This window comes from Rutilus rutilus (genome assembly GCF_951802725.1).
Source record: "Rutilus rutilus genome assembly, chromosome: 16".
Lineage (NCBI taxonomy): Eukaryota > Metazoa > Chordata > Actinopteri > Cypriniformes > Leuciscidae > Rutilus > Rutilus rutilus.
Window position 1 is genome coordinate 5,013,448 of NC_140224.1, and position 19,507 is coordinate 5,032,954.

Here is a 19,507-nt window from a genome sequence, read left to right on the forward strand (position 1 = left end):
GTACCACACAAAAACTTTCAGATCAAAAGATCCTCTTCAACAAAAACGTTGCACACTTTTTTTTTTTTTTTACATATAGTAAGTTGCAAATTTAACTTGGAATATGACAAAACATTTGCTAGTAAAGCGCTGTTTCCATCCCTTGTGTTCAAGAGAACAAGCTTGTTACTTCTTGGGAAATTGGCACAAAATATCTGTAATAAAAAGGCAAGTTGCTGCAATTGGACACTGTGGCTCTTTTTTCGTAAATGACTTGCAGAGTCATCGCAGATGAAACGCAATAACAACCGCAGTCATGTTATCTTGTGTTCGGATGCGGGTGTTTGGGAACGCAGTCGTTTGAGACAGTTCTGGGAGGTTGTTACAAAAGCATTTTTTGTTAACAGACTTTGGCTCAGGTATTTCATAACGACCAAACCAACATTTGAGATGCTGTGTTGTGTGTTTTTAAAAGTGTTTTAATTACTTTTTAGAGTTCACATGTTTTCCACCTAGTTGAGAATAATAGAGAGATGTCTATCATTGTCTAGAGTATGCTCACCATACCTATGCAAAACACTTCAATGCTGTGCACTATTTCTAATTATTTGATGGCCTTCATCACTGGTAATAGTGCTGCCATAACCTGCCATTTTTGATAAATACATTTTTCTAATGGCTAGTCATCCGTAAAACAACTAGAAAAAAAAGAAAAGAAAAAAAAAACCTATATATATTATATATATATATATATATAATCAGCTTCAACACCAATAATGCTTTGAAGACAACCGATGAACTGTACAATCAGATGAAGGCTACTGGAAAAAAAATTAGAAGCACTTTTCTCTTTTTTTTCCACAAACAATTACAAAGTAAGACAAGTAACACACTGAGTTAAATGAGAAAGTTTAAAGTATGTTCTTGTAAAACATACTGCAATAATCAGTGTTTATTTACGAAACGCATTTCTACATGTTTAGACACTTTAGGCTGTCAATGTCATGTGTTAGAACAAATCATCTGAGATAATTGAATTTTTTTAATAATACCTAAAATTGATATTTTCTTTGTGCTTAGTTGCCCTTTGAACTCCCTGAATTAACACATTTTTGCCACCTAACCAGTTGTTGTATTGCTATTATAGGCAATACTAAACTCTTTGCGCTAATTTCTACTCAAAAAATGCCATGAAATTGACAAACTGATCTAAAATAGACTTGTTTTAAAAATATTGACAAAACCAAAAAACACTTACTGATGAGAAATGTCAGCATTAGATACTTCAGATACTCCATTGTAATGAAAGCAGATTCAGTCGACTCTATAAATAAATAAATATAGAAATATACAATCATGAATCATTATATAGAATACATAGCAATACATCTTTGAAGATGTTAAGAAACCTGATATTTCATTTGTACCAAACGATGTAAAATGATTTCTGAAAAACCCTTACCTTGCAGAATGTTCACAGCTGTTTTTGTGTACAAACATGTTCTGTCCTCTATCCACTAATAACATCTAAGCATATCTACAATGCAGAATTACATAATGTACATCACTGATATGAGAATTTGAATATACACTCCAAATGTTTCCATGGTATTACAGGAAGATGCATTAGCATGCAAAAATGTTGCTATGCAAAAGGTCTACCTGTCCACAGCACAGGATGGAAATTACTTGGGGGAGAAATATTCAATTGAATTAAAAAAGAGTTTACACAGAACAAATGTAGCCGTAGTGACATGCTAAAATAATGTATGTGGTCTTGAATGACGTAACACATGATTAGACAAAAAATTTGAATTAAGTTAAAACTTTAGTAACACTCTACGGTAAGGTTTTCATTTCTTAACATTAATCACATCAACAAACCATCAATAAAGCACACTTCAATGTTAGTCAATGTTAATTTCAACATTTAATACCAATAATAAAGTTAAACTAAATAAAAATAAGAAATGCTGCCTTGGCTAGCTGAAATAAAATAAGTTGGAAGTTTTTATTTTATTTTATTTCAGTTCAAGCAACAAAAAACATGCTTTTTATGGTTTTAGTTTTACTTAGTTTCAGTTAACGAACGAGTCAGCGAGGAGATTATTTTCATCCGTGGAAAAAGCAGCACCTGTTCCTTCTCATCTCCCCTGTTTTCCTTCCAGGAACTATATAGGATAATTAACATTTCCTCTGTCCCCCAGCTGTTTCTGCAATGTGTATTTGTATTTAATTTACATATATTTGCAACTGTGTCTTCAACATTTTACAAGGTTTAGTTGGTTTACATTAGTTAACTACTTTAGATAACATGAACTAAGAATGAACAATACTTCTACAGCATTTATTAATCTTAGTTGATGTTAATTTCAATGTTTACTAATACATTATTAAAATCAAAAGTTGTATTTGTTATAGAATTGTATAGAATGCTACAATGACACAAAGACCCTTTAAGCTTTAAAAGGAGATCGTTTAAGTCACTTTGGACAAAATCATTTGCAAAATTAATACATTTAAATGATGAAAATATTAATAAATAGTCTGCATAGTGCTTCAAATAGGGATGTTTTGTATAATTTTCTTCTCCTGGGTTTGAAATAAACTATAAGAGAACACCACTGGATATGATAGATACCTGTAGTATTAAATACATCCCAATGAATCATGACTAGGTGTGCTTTTTCTCATCTCAAAAGCAAGCTAAACAGGGCTATGATAAAGATATAAACATTCCATTTCTCTGAAAAGAAGATTTCATGAGAAGCATAGTTTCTAAATATGATGAAAAAAACCCCCACAACTTTAGCATTGTGCACAGCACAACCACAATTTGAAAGGCAAAAAAGGTGCAAGTCATGAAAAGTACAGTCATAACAGTCTGTGGTCCGGTCACGTGTCACAGAAGCTGAACGGTGCAGTCAGCATTAGGCCTGGTGACCTTACAAAACAATTCTTTCAGATTATCATTTGTAGAAGTACAAGGTATAGATGCACTTCCATTTATTCCATTCAGACATTTTATGTGGTAGATGCTTGATTTGCAGAAAAAGTTTGCAAGGTTCGTGGAATCAGTGCTATTCTCACAAATGTATATTTCACTTAATTATCCTTTATATCCATAAAAACTTCCACTAAATCAGATTTCCTCTTGTTTCTTCAGGGTCGTCTGTACAACCTTTAATGGAGGCTGTAATATGAACGAATTGGCATGTGCACCGTTTTGTTTTGTAAGGTCACCGACTGCACAGTTTAGCTTCTGTGACACGTGACCGGACCACAGACTGTTATGACTATCCTTTTCATGACTCAAATTGTGAGAGAACTCCATTCAAATATTGGTTGTGCTATGCTCTTTTCAGATATTATCTTTATCATAGCCATGTTTAGCTTGCTTTCACTATTGATAAGATTTGCTTTAAAAACATGAACTTTACAACATTGGCAGTTATTGAACTGAATTGAGCTTAATAATGACATTATATTTTTTATAGAGCTGCTTTACATCTGAAATTGACTTGCTTTGAAACAATCTACTAAGCGCTATGAATACACTTTACAATAAGTTATATGTTAACATTAGCTAAATACATTAGGCAACATGAACTAAAAACGAACAATACTTCTAAAAAGCATTTATTAATCCTAGTTCTTAATGTTAATTGCAACATTTACTAGGCTACATTATTCAAATTAATAGGCTACATTATTCAAATAAAAAATTGTCTGTGTTAATATTATTTAATGGACCTGAGCTAGCATGAGTTAACAACGATTGGAGTGAAGGCAGCAAAACTGGGACTCTTTTTAGTACACCGTGTATTTAATACAAATAAATCTATTCTACCTACACTATTCATTTTTTTTAAACAAATGCTCAAGATCTCTTGTATCTCCAACTATGGTTTATGAAGGAATATGAGTGTTACATTTTTTTTACAGATATTCCAAAATGATAAGATTTTTATTCTACAGCCATTTTTAGTAAAGTGGGACCCACAACAGGATATTCATTGTACAAAGTATTTCAATAGACATTTTTCAAAATTAATTAAACAGACAAACTAGCAGATTGTGTTAATGGTGATGATTATGATGTTTAATACTCAGTTCTGGGTTCCTTTTTTAAAAGTTTTAGAATAGCCTGCTTTGTTTTTGGTTTCAGGTAATTCCATTAGCTTTAATAGCATATTTAAAAGCCATTTTTTTGCAAACATTTTTGCCAGTTCCTTCTCAGATAACAAATTCATGGTTTTCTGCCAGAGACATGACTACATCCGCTCAACACCTTCCACTCTTTTTTTCAAGGCTGGATTTTGGAACACAACATCTCTGGCCAGAAAACGAAGTCTCAGTTCCTGGCCTGCCTCCACTCTTACCTTATAGGCATTGATGACCCTTTCATTCTTTCTTCACTCCATTGATTAGGCTATACCTCTCTATTTTGTTTGGCTGACATGTTTTCCTATTTTTTTCAATTTCTGCCTGGAGCTTTGCGACATTTTCTGTACACAAAACAATTTCTCACATTAAAAGCAATGTATTAGCCTATCTTTTATTTAATAGGACATCACACTTTAGCTGAATGCTACTGTCCCATTTTGTTGAGGTAAATTGGGACAGTAACAAAACGTGATATTTTTTGATGGAACAACAACTCAGATAATGTTTATGTGCTTTATTTAATGTTAAAATGTGACTTTGAATTCCCAACTTTGTAGCCGTACTGAAAGCAACAATGGATGGCCTAATTTACCTCAGATCTTAAAATGTAACAAATGGAAACAAGAACGTTCAAACTGTGAACAAACAAGTGTAATCTATGACAAAGACTGTTTTAGTAACTCAGTGTGCATTTTTAATAATGTTTAAATGGTGTAAAATTTGTGAATTTGATTTTGTACTTATCTATCCTTCCAGTGCCGTCAAATGTAATCTCTGGTGCCCTGCGAGAGCCCGCCCACACGCTGTTCTGATTGGCTGTGGGTTTTTTTATATTTTTTTTTATCGTTATCACATCGCGTGTGTGTTGTGTTGTGTACAGAAAAATTGGTTGTCGATGTGTAACAATTATTTTCTATGGCCTACTCCTAACCCATAGGCTCTAACCTCTAGATAATAATTATTTTCTATGGCCTACTCCTAACCCATTGGCTCTGACCCTCACAGAAACATGCAAATCACTAGATTCAAATAAAAACCTGTTTTGGCCAATTTATATCCTTAATAAGTAGTGAGGCCATAAAATGTATCCACTAGCTGTTGTCATAATATTTAATAATATTTTACTAAGTGAGGCACAAGTACACTGAAACATTACTTATTACTTAAAAAGAGCTAAAGCAACACAATTTCTATTCATTTCGTCCTAATTTAGCCTAATTTCATAGTGTTTAAATATTTAAAAGTGATGTCAAATTAATCCATTTGAATTGGGATTACATTAATGTTTTGTTTTGTTTTTTTGCATAATACTGGGCAGGAGATTTTTAGTTTCCAGCATGCTTTGCATATAGCCAAACATGTATACACACACACACACACACACACACACACACACACACACACACACACACACACACACACACACACATATATATATATATATATATATATATATATATATAAGACTCTTCTTTATGCATCTTACAACGGCCATATTTGCTGTAATATCCATGTGATATTTGACTTGAAAAAAAATCATGCTGTAAGCGAATGACACATTCTGACCACAAGATGGCGCCATTCGAATGCCAGGTATCAGGTCAAATACTTATAAATTACAATATAATGTTTTTGAAATAAGTTTCTTCTGCTCATCAAGCCTGCATGTATTTGTTCAAAAATACAGAAAAAAAATGTAATATTGTGATATATTATTACAATTTGAAATAATTGGTTTTCAATTTATTATACTTTAAATTATCATTTATATATGTGATGCAAAGCTGAATTTTCAGGATCCAGTCTTCAGTCTTCAGTGTCACATGTGACATCCAGTGTATCACATGATCCTTTAGAAATCATTATAATATTCTGATTTATTATGAGTGTTGGAAACAGTTCTGCTGCCTAATATATTTGAATATATTGTTCTGCGGCCTAATATATTGGTTAAAAAGAACCAATTATTTTAAACTGTAATAATATATCACAATATTAATAAAATTTTCAGTGTTTTTGGTCAAATAAATGCAGGCTTGATGAGCAGAAGAAACTTCTTTCAAAAACATTAAAAATAGTAATGTTTCCAAACTTTTGGCCTGTACTGTATATACATTATAATTATATAATATTTAGGATGATCATACAATAATTTAGTTCTATTTCTTGCATGACTGGTACATTATCTTTGATCTATTATCAGAAATCAGCACTATTTTCACATCTGACTATATCTCAAATTATATAGTGCAATACATAAGGGGGGGGGGGGGGGGGGGTTGCATGATCTGCATCTCTTTAAAAACCTGAAGGCAGCAGCATTAAGGGCAAATAATAATAATAATAATAATAATAATAATAATAATTTATACACTAAACATTTGATGGAAAATCTATCTTTAATCAAATGTTGATCAGAACTCAGTTTCACATTAGGCAACTTGTACACGTAACAGTCTGACCTGGATATAAATCACATGATCGCCATCATCACACAACACACTGTCTGGGAACTGTATCATCCCCTCCATGAAGGTGCGATGATAAACAATAAAATTGAAGTTTCCTCTTCTATTTGTGTTCATGAACATGTGAAGTCCAGATTATTGTTAATATACACTTTTTTTCTTCTTACTACAACCAGCTTGCAAATTCCCAGGATTTCCAATAATCTGTCAAATGTTTTATTTGATGCATGCTCCTCTCTGTCCCCCCTGCAGATGTTAGAGGCAGCTTAATCCTTAACATCTCTCAAACTCAAAAACAAGCACTGATTTTATTCACTCTTCCCTCTCTTCAGGTGTCCCTCCAGTCCTGTCCTTCTCTTTAGGTTTGTGTAGAGAAGTGCAAAGTTTATGATGTAGGTGGAGACACACACCACACAGAAATCCCCCAAGACGAAGGCAAGAATAGCGGCCAGATACAGTGATCCGGCCACTGACACCCAAGAGAACATGACGAGGAAGAACGCCGATCGGCCGGACACTAGCTGACCTGTGACCAAAAAGACCAGAATTACATTTGGACGTCACCTTCAGACAATAACTCAGATATATATATATAATAAGATGATTCACTATGAAACCAGCTGGTCATTGCAAAAATAGCAAAATTAGAAAGTCTAGCACTATTTATTTGCAGATGACCCTTGGTTTGTTTTTAAATTGAAATAGTTTGTGGGGTGTCCTAACAGCACTTACCCAAACCCAGCTGCAGCGTATAGAAAACGATTCCCAACACACTGTTCGGCTGATTCAACACGCTGTCTTTGGAAGTGAAGATCTGGACGAGCCCAAATCCACGTCCCCATCTGAGAGGAGAAGAGGAGTTTCAGCAGTTGATAACATCAGTTGCCTGTAAATATTCACTATTTGCGGGTTGCATTAAATAAAAATCATGCACTGGTAAATTTAGGCTTTACATATTTATTTATTATTTTTTTTTACTAGTGGAAAGAAAACATACAAAATACAGCAAGTGTTTGATTTATTGTACTTTTACAATACATATCTTCAAATGTTGATCCCCCCCCCAAATTAGTTTTTTTTTTAGAGTCAGAGATCTCTACTTCAGCAGCTGCAACACTAAACTCTTCATTTTTATACCCATATGTATTTATTCTGAAGGTTTTTACACAGGGATTTGATCATATATCCTCTTTGACTGATTTTATGCAACATTTTATTCCTTAAAAACTTTTTTTCTGATTTATGGAGTGATAAAAAGAGAAATCCAAATGACCTTTTGTAAAAAAAAAACTTATCAACAAAATGAAACAAGAATTTTGAACCTGGCTTTACCCAATGACTCTGTTGTAGAATTGCATTCAAATTAGTGAACATTTTAATTCGATATTGCCTCATTTGCATATTTAAACATCATATTTTTAGAAAACGTGTACAAAAAATGTTTGCGATTCTTAATGTTATCAATCAACTGGGGAAATATGGTGCATCTATAAGTTGTTATTTTTTTTTAGATTAAAGTCTAGGTGAGATCAGTGCGTGAAAATTGCCACGACTGAAGTGAACGCATTTACGTTACCTGGAGGTGAAGACCTTCGAGCAGCTCACGGAATGACCCAGGTCGCACATCGCACGATATTCGGGATCATTCTCCCGGGAAAGTTCGACGTGTAGCGCGTAAACCGACAGAACTAAACCCAGAACACAGAGGATGAAGCGAACGCGATGTTCCCATTTAGGAATTCCAGTAACGTTAACTGAATGGCTCGAGGACATTGCAGTGACAGTGTTAAGAGGTTTTATAACAAATTACCTAATTTACTAAAAAGCCTGTTTTGTAGACTTGTAGACTAAAAGTTGCTACTCTTAAGAGCAATTTCTAATAGTAAAATATGTAAGTTCGGCTCCCACCTTTCCAAAAATATATTGCAACGTGGAAAATCGTGAGGCAGGAGCTGTGATTGGTCCAAAGAACTGAAACTCGTGACAAGACAGATTTTATAACGGGCTCTAATGGGAGGGTGCGTTTTGTCCTCCAGGGGGCGCTTGGCGGCTCAGAATGTCTAAAGCCCCATTGCGCCGCATTCATATCTCAATACATCCACTAGCATTCATACGATAAAAAGTGTAATCGTTTTTCGTACAGATCTGTTACGTACAAGTATTGGTACCTGACATTTGAATGTAAATCTACCACAGCACTCTAATACATGCCTAATCACTGATTGGTCCGTAGCACTGAGAAAAGTATAAGTTCGACTGATGGGCGATAATGTGCATTGAGTAAAGAAGCTGTAAGAGCAAATTGGAAATACACAGTAGATATTTAAATACTTATACATTCCAATTTGTACTATTCTGCTTCCTTTTTCTGTGTATGGACTGACGCGAGCGCTGATTGGACGGATGGTGCAGATGGTCCGGAGCGGACGGGTCAGTGTCCAGTTAGATAAATATGTTTGGCAATGTAAACACTGGCCTAATAGATCAATTGCATTCACAAATGTATTTTTAAAACACACTGTATGACGGTTTGGATTATTAACTGGTATTGACGGATTGGTTGTGTTCGAATATTGTGAACAAATTTATTTTTTGCTGTGTTATGGTGGCCTAAATCTGCAGAAATGACAAATAAACAAGTAGGCTAATAAATGCAAAACTAGGAAAATGGGAATATATTACTTGATAAAAAAGGCCATTCATTTTTAACAAAAAGATTATTTCTGAATTTGTTTTTGTATGGCGTTTTACTTTATTTGTTATGTATTTATTTTTATCCTTGTTAACTTAAAAATATTTTATATATTTGTTCTTCATATATCTGCGTTTCCACATGTATCGATAAATAAAGGGATCAAGTAATAAAATTTTTTTATTTAAAACATAATTATCTTTGTTTTATCAAGTTTGTGTTTAATTTCTGCAGGTTTGGGTCTCCATTTTTTGTGTTTACATATGATTAAATAGTAGTTCAACGTAAAGCAAGTGCGCGTCTTTCTAATCCGTCACGCCCAAAGAATGACCCTATTCTACACTACAAAAGAGCCCGCCCCTCGAGCATGTTCTCGAATCCCATTGGTCAATGCACTTACAAGCATACAGTCGATTGGTAGTTTTGCTGCCTTTCAAACACAATACGGAAGAATACAAGGAAGTAAAACGGTAGTTCGTGAAAGCGAAGAATAGACATGCTTTGAAAGGACCGCTCCGAAATTCCACTGCTTCCATATATTACCAGGTAATTGTTACCGTTTTCATAACCCAACGTTTGCTTTTATTTGTCTTTGTTCCAACATGAAAAGAAAGAAAGGGTACATATATATATATTAAGCTGTTTGGGGCCAGCAGTCTCTCACGCCCCTGCGGCAGATGAGCAGGATTAATTACACACAAACGCCCGCGACGCCCTGCTGGACCTGTAGTATGTTAATCCGTTAAGAGCAATTACAGATAAGTGGTCAGTAGTGTCTGCTTTTACAGTCTGCTGTTAGTTTATGGTTTCACGTATAACGTGCTCACACCTCTGTGTGCACCATGCATTATTGTGTTCTGTTCTTATATTCTTATATATGTTTTATATTTGCATTATTTATTATTATTTAAAACAAATAGTCAAAAGAACGTGTTACATGAAAATGGTGCTGTTTTTTAAAATTCTGTAAATGATTGTCTGTTTTGTTACTGATTAAAAGGAACGTTTAGTTAGATTGTGCATTAACTGTCTGGCACTTTGATATTGTCCAAGAGAAGTCCATTCAAATAAGGTGAACAGAAAGTACAATTTACAGTCTTGACTTTAGAACTTTTCTCTGAATGTTTGGTTTCAGAATGTCAACCAATGAGAGGGATGAGACAAATGACTCTCAAGCGGGACCGGCCTGTAAAGCATCAGGGGGCAACATCAGGAGAGAGGGCGACACTGACAACAACCATCACACAGGCGTTACAGAAGGACCGCCTCAACCTAGCGATGACACATCCATTGTAACAGATACAAGTACTGTTGCAGATAAGAACTTGGCTCTGCTCAAAGCCCACTCCTTAGATGTGAAGTTTGAAGTTGGCGAAGAATATGACGTTATTGAGACCATTGGCACAGGTGCTTATGGTGTGGTCTCATCAGCCCGAAGAAGAGACAATGGTGAGGTGCCAAGATGCATGTGTTTCATTTAAAGTAATTAGACTAAATCTCTGATGTTAGAATTTATTATTATTATTATTATTACAGCATTATTGCTATATTATTATTGGGGTGGGGGAAAAAATCAATTCACATATAAATCACGATTCTATCTTCTGCCGATTTGCATCGATTCACAAATTAAAAAAATTGATCTTCTAAAGTGTTACATTTCTTAAACTTCTCTTTCCTACTTAAAGTTATTGACACATTAGAGTGTTATTAATCACAATAAGCCGTGAAAAAGGACTGCTCACGCTGATGAACACGCAGCCAAAGCACGCACATAGAATCCGCCTCTCAAATGGCGCTTGAATGATCAAATACACACACAATTATGTCAAAATGCACATCATGAGGAGTATTCACGTAAACACAGCCTGTTATGTCCTCCGCAAACATAAACAGTTAGGAGAAAATCAGATGTCTAACAGTATATTTGATCTGTGCGTTCATTCTTAAAGGGACAGCAGCCTAATAAACCTTTGCTCTCTGTATTGTTAATTTAATCACAGAAATCACTCACTGCTTTTGACTGAATCACTTTTGAATCTTTGATATATATCAGTGTATATTTAATTCATACAGTGAAGACTATACAGTTTTATTTTTACATTTGATTATTCAATTTATGAAGTATTTCTTACTACATATTAAATAAACCGTGGCTACTGTACCTGAAAAACTTAAATGTGTATATTTTTTCTATTGTTTTTCTCCTATTGTTTGTAATTTGCATCTTTGTTCCTTTAAATAGAAAAAAATGAAATAACTTGTGTGTAATGACTGCAGTTGTTTTATAAAATGGGGTTGACTAAAATGAGAAGGTTTATATTTAATTGAGTGGGATTTTTTTTTTTCTTCAAGACCTTTTAAACTGTCTACCGCAGTCAAATAGGAAAGGTAACACAAAACAGTAGACTAGAATCAAATCTATGATATCGAATCGAAATTTGAATCGAATCATGAGGTACCAAAAGATTCCCACACCTAATTATTATTATATATTAATGCTGTTGTTGTTGTTGTAATAGTAATAATATATTAACAATGTTGTAATAATGCTGTAATAATAATATTAATAATAACAGTAAGTAAATTGTGTATACTTATTTATGCAAGTAGTATATTTTTAAGATAATGTATTATATTTAGGGCTGTGAATTTAACATGTTAAATTAGTGGGATAAAAAAAAAAAAAGATTTAGAAAATAATAAACACAATGTCCTCTGACCTGTATGTAAATTCGTAATATGGGATTTACTTACCAGAAATTCAAGCTCCACCTTCATATTTTTGCTATGCAATAAGTACACAGAAAATAATTTGGTGTACTTTTAAAAACACACACTCAGAAATAGCACACCTCTTATGACAATATCAAGGAAATGTTTGTTCAAGGTTCAATTCATGACCCCTTTAATTCTAATGTTATTTATGCATTCAGGCCAGCAGGTGGCAATAAAGAAGATCCCTAACGCCTTTGAGGTTGTGACGAATGCCAAACGCACGTTGAGAGAGCTGAAGATTCTGAAACACTTCAAACACGACAACATCATCGCCATTAAAGATATTCTCCAGCCTGTGGTCCCTCACTCGGCTTTCAAATCAGTGTAAGCTTGAGTGCGAGGTAGCATGCGATGCATATTCTCTCTTCATATGTGACATGCTAAAAGTGTCTCTTGTTTTTTAGGTACGTGGTTCTTGACCTCATGGAGAGCGACCTGCATCAGATTATCCACTCCCGGCAACCTCTGACTCCAGAACACACACGCTACTTCCTGTATCAGCTGTTAAGAGGCCTGAAATACATTCATTCGGCCAACGTCATTCACCGCGATCTCAAGCCGTCCAACCTGCTGGTCAATGAAAACTGCGAGCTGAAGATCGGGGACTTTGGCATGGCACGTGGATTGAGCGCGTCCCACTCGGAAGAGTCGCGTTCCTTCATGACCGAGTACGTGGCCACCCGCTGGTACCGCGCTCCTGAGCTCATGCTGTCTCTTTACCACTACAGCTTGGCCATCGACCTCTGGTCTGTGGGCTGCATCTTCGGCGAGATGCTCGGCAGGAGGCAGATGTTTCCGGGGAAAAACTATGTGCATCAGCTGCAGCTGATTCTTTCGGTTTTGGGCACGCCGCCCGAGAGCATCATCAGCTCGATAGGGTCGGACCGGGTGCGCTGTTATGTGAGGAGCCTCCCTTTAAAAGCGCCAGAACCGCTCGCAGCACTGTATCCACAGGCTGAGCCCAATGCGCTGGACTTGTTGGCCGCGATGCTCCGCTTTGACCCTCGTGAACGGATCAGTGCGTGTCAGGCACTAGAACACCCCTACCTCAATAAGTACCACGACTCGGACGACGAGCCGGTGTGCGTTCCCGCCTTCGATTTTGAGTTCGACCGGCAGCCCATGGGCAAAGAACAAATCAAAGAAGCTATACTAACAGAAATCGGGGACTTCCATAAGAAGAAGCAGGGTGTCAGAAAGAAGATCCAGTTTAAACCGCTCCATTCTTCAGGTTCGGCGGTGGTCGGCGTCTCGGGTAACACGCTTTGCACGACTCCACAGTCTCAAAACCTGACTGATGCAGCACAAACATGCCAACAGCACAATCTCAACTTCAAACCGACAGACGGTACACAAACTCAAGCGAACGCGAACTCGTTTCAAGCCCGACATCATCTCGCTCAGATTTTCCCACATTTGGCTCAGTCGGTAAGCTGCCAGGATGTGGACATGCTCAGCGCCAACTCCGACGGCCAGCCTGAAACCATCGATCTGACCACTCCCACAGACAAGGACACTTTTACTGAACCAGTCACGGACTGCACAAAGGACGAGCTTGTCTCGTCCAATCACTCTCTTCCCAAACAAATGGTTCCGCCCCATCCCATCTCTCAGACTCCGCCCACTTCAAGTGTTCCGCAGTCGATCCATTCACTCTCTCTCACACAGTCCCAAGCCCAGTCGCTCTCTCAAAGCCTCACTCGTTCCCTTGGAAAAGGAGGGAAAGCGACAACCGGGGAAGGCACGAAAAAAGAGGGAGCAATTTCAGAAGACACAAAAGCAGCTCTCAAAGCTGCCTTGCTCAAATCAGCGCTGAGGCAGAAGGCTCGAGGTGAGAGAGTGTGCAGTGTGTGTATGTGGCCATAGACTACTTAACATTTATGCCCGGTTTCACAGACAAGGCTTAAGTCTAGTCCCAGACTAAAATGCGTGTTTGAGCTGTTTTAACTGAAAGCAACTTGCACTGGCAGATCTTAAAATATGTCTAAAGATGCACACTAGTAATGTGTTAGATGTCCTAATTGAACTAAGGCCTAATCCTGGCTTAATCTAAACCCTGTCTGTGAAACCAGGCTTTAGTGTTTATCAAACTTTGACGCCACAGACCCCAAGATATGATGATCATGTGAGGAAGCCTCTTCCTAAAATATAAAATCTAACTCATTCGTGTATGAAAAAAATCTGTATATTTTTTGTATTTATACTACAGTTCAAAAGTTTGAGGTCTGTAAGGTTTTAAATATATATAGATATATGTGCTTGAAATTTATATTTATCAAAGACTCAAAAATAATAATAAAAAGAAATGTTTCTTGAGCAGCAAATCAAGTAATGATGTTGAAAAATAGAAAATAGCTATATTAAATTCTAATATTATTTTACAATGTTACTGTTTTTACTGTACTTTTGATCCAATAAATGCTACCATGAGAAACTTCTTTCAAAAACAATTAAAAATCTTACGGACCTCAACAATTGCAACGATAGTTTATTTTATATTTACAATTTGAGTACTATTTGATCTGGTAATAAATATTTAGTTTCTATTAAATTGACACTTCATCTTTTTCCTACCCACCATTAGAGGACTGTTGTCAACCTGGAGAGAAAATTCTGTAAACTTAACCTTGTCTTGTCTTATGATATTATTTTATTTTTCTCTTATCCATGAAAATGTCAGGTCTGGTCATGATAACATTCACTGATTCTTTCTTCCTCAGATGGAGGCTCTGCAGCTCTTGGTCTAGATTTACTCAGAGGAGCTTCTGGAGGTTTATCCTCGTCGCTCTCCTCCTCTAACTCTGGTCCAGAGCATAAGAGGCCAGTCACGGCCCAGGAGAGACAACGAGAGAGGGAAGAGAAGCGGAAGAAGAGGCAGGAGCGTGCTATGGAGCGAAAGAGGAAGCTGAAAGAGAAGGAGAAAAAGGAGGGGAAACGAGGAGAATCTTTAGGCGGCGTTTTGCTCAGCGACAACGACAAGAAGCTGTTGGAGCGCTGGGGTCGAATGATGGACACCCGAGGGGACAAATCGCAGATGGCAGAAACCAACGGTGCCCAAACCAATGAGAGCAAGACAGTCCAAATCCAGCCAGCAACAGGAAGCAACCTCGTAAAAACAAACTCAGTTGGGGGAGAGTCAGTGCCGCCAAAACAACCCAACGAAGTGCCACAAATGCTGCCTCAAATGGGACAGTGTGTCACAGCTGGAATATTCCATCCAACTCCGACCCGTAATGCAGCACCCGTCTCTTTAGGTCCGCCTCAGAATGGGGACGTCGGTTTAGTTGCAGTAGGAGGAGGCGGAAGTGTTGGAGGTTTAGGTGTGGTAACGGGCCCGTGTGCCTTTGCCAAAAACAACATATTAAAATCTCAGTTTCTGAGCGTTGGAACAATGTTCACCGGTCTTGAGAACTGGACAGGAACATCTCCACACAAAACCCAGCAACCTCCACTAGAACTGAACAATCCCCCTCACACGGGCTTTGCGCACTTGCAAACCCAGCTGAAGCCCGTCCCACAGTCCAACGCTCACATCCAGCTGCTGCCGCTGGAACCCTTCATGACTAAACCACCAGCCTTGAACCCCGGCATTGGCGTTTCGGACACCAGCACGAATCCAGAGACCGCCGATGGGCCTCGGGCCCTGGACAAACTTTGCGTTCTGGGGGACAGACAGAACGGCTCTCATTCACTGGGCCCTTCAAAACAGCCTCCAGGAGCCGCAGCTCAACCCTGCCTTAGTCTCACTGACACGGGACAGTCGACAAACAGCATCCCTGATATCCACACAGTCACACAGCAGCTCTCAAAGTCACAGGTGAAGTTTTAGCCATAATGTTGGACTGTGGGCCGCCTTTAAATATGAGATTAATTCTTGGATTAGTTTCATGAAAGTCTGATCGCTTAGAAAAGTGACACCTGTTCTCAAAAGGACACTTCATTTGAGTTATTGATTTATCACGGTCGTGGATAACCTGGAATCATTAGGGAAATTTAAAATGGATATTTCTAGGCCTAAAAAAAAAAAGTCAAAAGTCAAATCTTAAAATGTCATGGAAATTTCTATAGTTTCTACGTTTTTTTTAGTCGTTCTCTGCTCCAAAATATTACATGAGCAAGATATAAAGTTAAAGGGATACTTCACTTTTTTTGGAAATAGGCTCATTTTACAACTCCCCCAGAGTTAAACTGTTGAGTTTTACCGTTTTCGAATCCATTCAGCCGATCGCCGGGTCTGGCGGTACCACTTTTAGCATAGCTTAGCATAGATCATTGAATCGGACAGGACCATTAGTATCTCTCTCAAAAAAATGACCAAAGATAGGTCTAATAGGTTAGACAAACTTAGTCCCAGTCACGTTGGAAGCTGGGGACTATTTTCAGGCGCTGCGTCATATCATTACGCCTGCTGTACCCATGGTACGGCAGCAAAGTTTCTTGATTATTACGCAGGAATGAGAGTATAGTTCCTAGCCATATCAGCCTAGAAAATCGCAACTTTTCATTTTCCGTCGGTCTTAGTACACGATGTAACTACAGAAGAGTCAAGTTTTAAATAGGAAAAATATCGAAACTCTTTGGTCATTTTTTTGAGAGAGATGCTAATGGTCTTGTCCGATTCAATGATCTATGCTAAGCTATGCTAAAAGTGGTACCACCAGACCCGGAGATCGGCTGAATGGATTCGAAAACGATAACACTCAACTGTTTAACTCTGGGGGAGTTGTAAAATGAGCCTATTTCCAAAAAAAGTAGAGTATCCCTTTAACCGCTAGTGATCGCAAGCCATAATTGAGGGTCTTATTGTACACAAATAAATATAATAATTTATCACTATTAATTCGAAAGGCCATTATAAGACAAAAAAAGTGTAATCTAGACCAACAACCTTTAATCTTAATCTAAAAAACCTTTATCCAGTAAACACGAACTAAGTAAGGTTATGGATATTAATAAAAAATATTTATTAATTTAATTAATTAATTAATTATTTTATAATAATAATTCATTAATAAATTACAGTTTAATTAATTAAAAAATAATATATATATATATATATATATATATATATATATATATATATATATATATATAATTATTATTATTATTATTATTACTATTATTATTTTACTTTATTTTTTAAACCTGTAGCCCCAGAGGTCGTCATGTCATACATTTGTGAGAGCAAATAAGACACAATAATAATAATCATGCATGGAGGCCTGTTTCTACTTTAGGGTAATGAAGAAAAATTTTATTTTGAGATAAAGCAAAAAAAATAAGTCACATTGTGATATATAAAGTCACAATTGGGAGTAAGTTAGTTACCTTTTATTTTTACTTTGTGATTAAAATTGGCTTCCATATTTATGTGATCTTCAATATGTTTGGAAAACATAATCACTGCTTTACACACTACATTATATTTCTTATAAATTTATATTTGATTTTGAACGTTGTTTCATTCTTCTCTTTAATCTCAACTTTGTCCTTTTCCCTGCCAGGTTGAAGACATTTTGCCGCCGGTTTTCTCGGTGACCCCTAAAGGCAGTGGAGCTGGATACGGTGTAGGCTTTGACCTCGATGACCTCCTCGCTCAGTCTCTTACCGAACTCCAGCACTCTGACCTCAGGGAAAGGTCAGTTCAAATCTCACTGACTGCAGAGCGCACACTCTATTTGTGAACTCTACGTCACTGCAAATTACAATGCTTGACTCTTATGTACATAGTGGCTCTGTGATGAATTGCTTATCTATTGTAGGTCACTTAGGATAAAAGTGTTTGCTAAATGCATTAAAGTAAATAAATGTACATTTCAATGGTCTCGTTTCTCGTTTTCATTAGTCACAATGACTTGGCCCCCCTGTCTGCATCCCTGCTCTCTGATTGGCTCGAGGTGCACCGCATGACCCCTGCTGACATGGAGTCGCTTCAGCAGGAGCTCCAGCTCGGATCTCCCATGATCCTCTCCGACAACTCAACGCTTCCTGATACCTGATCAGTACCTGCATTCCTTCTCCATCCCCTTGTAGAACCGGTTGAGGACCGTACGCAGAGGAACTTGATAGCTGTATTGTTTACCAGTGTACTAGACCTAGAGTCAGTAGAGGGAATATCTTTGAGGCTCCAAATTATTAAGGTCTTACCCAGAAAAGTGCCTTTATCTTTAATGGGTTCACATGCATTATTTATTTGTGCCAACATTAAAGTATGATGCTGTTCGGTTCTTAAGGGGGTTTCCGTTCTCGGAATTTCAGTGCCATCACAAAGCAATTCAGATCAAGGGAAGAAGAGTTCACTTCAGCTGTGCTAGTGCCATTGATTCACCAGCTGGTTTTATAGAATATTCAAGCCAATAGCAATGAAATAGCAGCTGTTTAGAAGACCAGAGTTTAAAGCTATTTTCTAGTACACTACAGTAGGAGTCGCCACCAGGGCAGCAGTATTATGATGATGAAACACAGTAAAGGAAGCAGATCACGTTGGCATTATTACTGCAGACTGTAGAAAGTAGTGCAGAGTAGAAAAACATTTCATTTGATGTTGCATGAATGTCTTGTAGAAAATAGTGACACTTGCTGCACCAACATGCAGATTTGCTCAGTTTTACACCAGCAACGAAAAAAGTATTGTCTTGAATAAAGCTGTCAAAGGGATATTGTTGTGTTATTTTGTAATGTTTCGTTGTTCGTTTACATACTGTAGAAGGCACTTAGCAGCAATATGCAAATTCACCTTGACTAAGCACTTTGTTGTTATTGTAGGATTTCCAAAGAAAACAATTACTGCTTGTATCATCTCTGGGTACCTCATCATAACACTATTATAATTTTGATCTTTTTTTTTTGTTTAATCCTCTGATACTATTCGCATGTCAGTCAAAAATGACTGATTTCTTTTTCTTTTTTTTTCAATGAAATGATTGTATTATATTTTAGTTTGATAATGCTTTTTTTTTTATTTAATATCTGTATTTTTAGGGGATTTTATGGTACTAAATTATATTTGTACAGTAGTTATAATCCATTTATTCACTTTTTGAGCATAGATCTGAAAATTAAATTTCCAACTCAAACTGTCATAAATCTTGAATGCTTTGGAGCACAGACTTCAGTTTGGTCTTTTTAAAGAAGACATTTGGCAGATTATTGCTTAAGTGAAAAAAAGTTTTAAAAAGTGAACTTGAAAAGGTATAGAATTTTATATTTGTTATGAAAAGATTTTATAATTTTACAAGTATACAGTGCTATGCATAAGTTTAGACACCCATGCTAAAGTTGACTAAAAAGAGGAATAAAAAATCATCTTTTGGAAATTGAACTTAATTCCTTAATTAAAAACATTAGGAAAAATCCAACCTTTAAGGACACCAATTTTCTTTGTGAATGAATAATGTATTGTAAATAAATAAATGTTCTTCCT

The 19,507-nt window shown here is 36.6% G+C and overlaps 2 protein-coding genes across 2 annotated transcripts; one reads left to right on the plus strand and one right to left on the minus strand.

Moving 5' to 3' along the window:
- Positions 1 to 6,526: 6,526 nt before the first annotated feature.
- vkorc1 (vitamin K epoxide reductase complex, subunit 1) lies at positions 6,527 to 8,579 on the minus strand. The gene is made up of 3 exons (XM_084434474.1): positions 8,191 to 8,579; positions 7,347 to 7,456; positions 6,527 to 7,140 (listed from the first exon to the last, which is right to left on the minus strand). Exons 1-3 carry the CDS (start codon positions 8,385 to 8,387, stop codon positions 6,923 to 6,925), a joined length of 525 nt encoding a protein of 174 aa, XP_084290600.1. The 5' UTR covers positions 8,388 to 8,579; the 3' UTR covers positions 6,527 to 6,922.
- Positions 8,580 to 9,745: 1,166 nt separating this feature from the next.
- mapk7 (mitogen-activated protein kinase 7) lies at positions 9,746 to 18,741 on the plus strand. Its single transcript, XM_084434454.1, has 7 exons — positions 9,746 to 9,852; positions 10,442 to 10,755; positions 12,243 to 12,408; positions 12,489 to 13,915; positions 14,805 to 15,901; positions 17,589 to 17,722; positions 17,930 to 18,741. Exons 2-7 carry the CDS (start codon positions 10,443 to 10,445, stop codon positions 18,081 to 18,083), a joined length of 3,291 nt encoding a protein of 1,096 aa, XP_084290580.1. The 5' UTR covers positions 9,746 to 9,852; position 10,442; the 3' UTR covers positions 18,084 to 18,741.
- The last annotated feature ends 766 nt before the right edge of the window (positions 18,742 to 19,507 follow it).

Coding starts and splice junctions, on each gene's coding strand:
- vkorc1 (XM_084434474.1), bottom strand. CDS start 8,387: ATGTCCTCGAGCCATTCAGTTAACGTTACTGGAATTCCTAAATGGGAA. Junction 7,457..8,190: donor TCGAAGGTCTTCACCTCCAG/GTAACGTAAATG, acceptor TTCTCCTCTCAG/ATGGGGACGTGGATTTGGGC. Junction 7,141..7,346: donor TACGCTGCAGCTGGGTTTGG/GTAAGTGCTGTT, acceptor TTTTGGTCACAG/GTCAGCTAGTGTCCGGCCGA.
- mapk7 (XM_084434454.1), top strand. CDS start 10,443: ATGTCAACCAATGAGAGGGATGAGACAAATGACTCTCAAGCGGGACCG. Junction 10,756..12,242: donor AGCCCGAAGAAGAGACAATG/GTGAGGTGCCAA, acceptor TTATGCATTCAG/GCCAGCAGGTGGCAATAAAG. Junction 15,902..17,588: donor AGCAGCTCTCAAAGTCACAG/GTGAAGTTTTAG, acceptor TTTCCCTGCCAG/GTTGAAGACATTTTGCCGCC.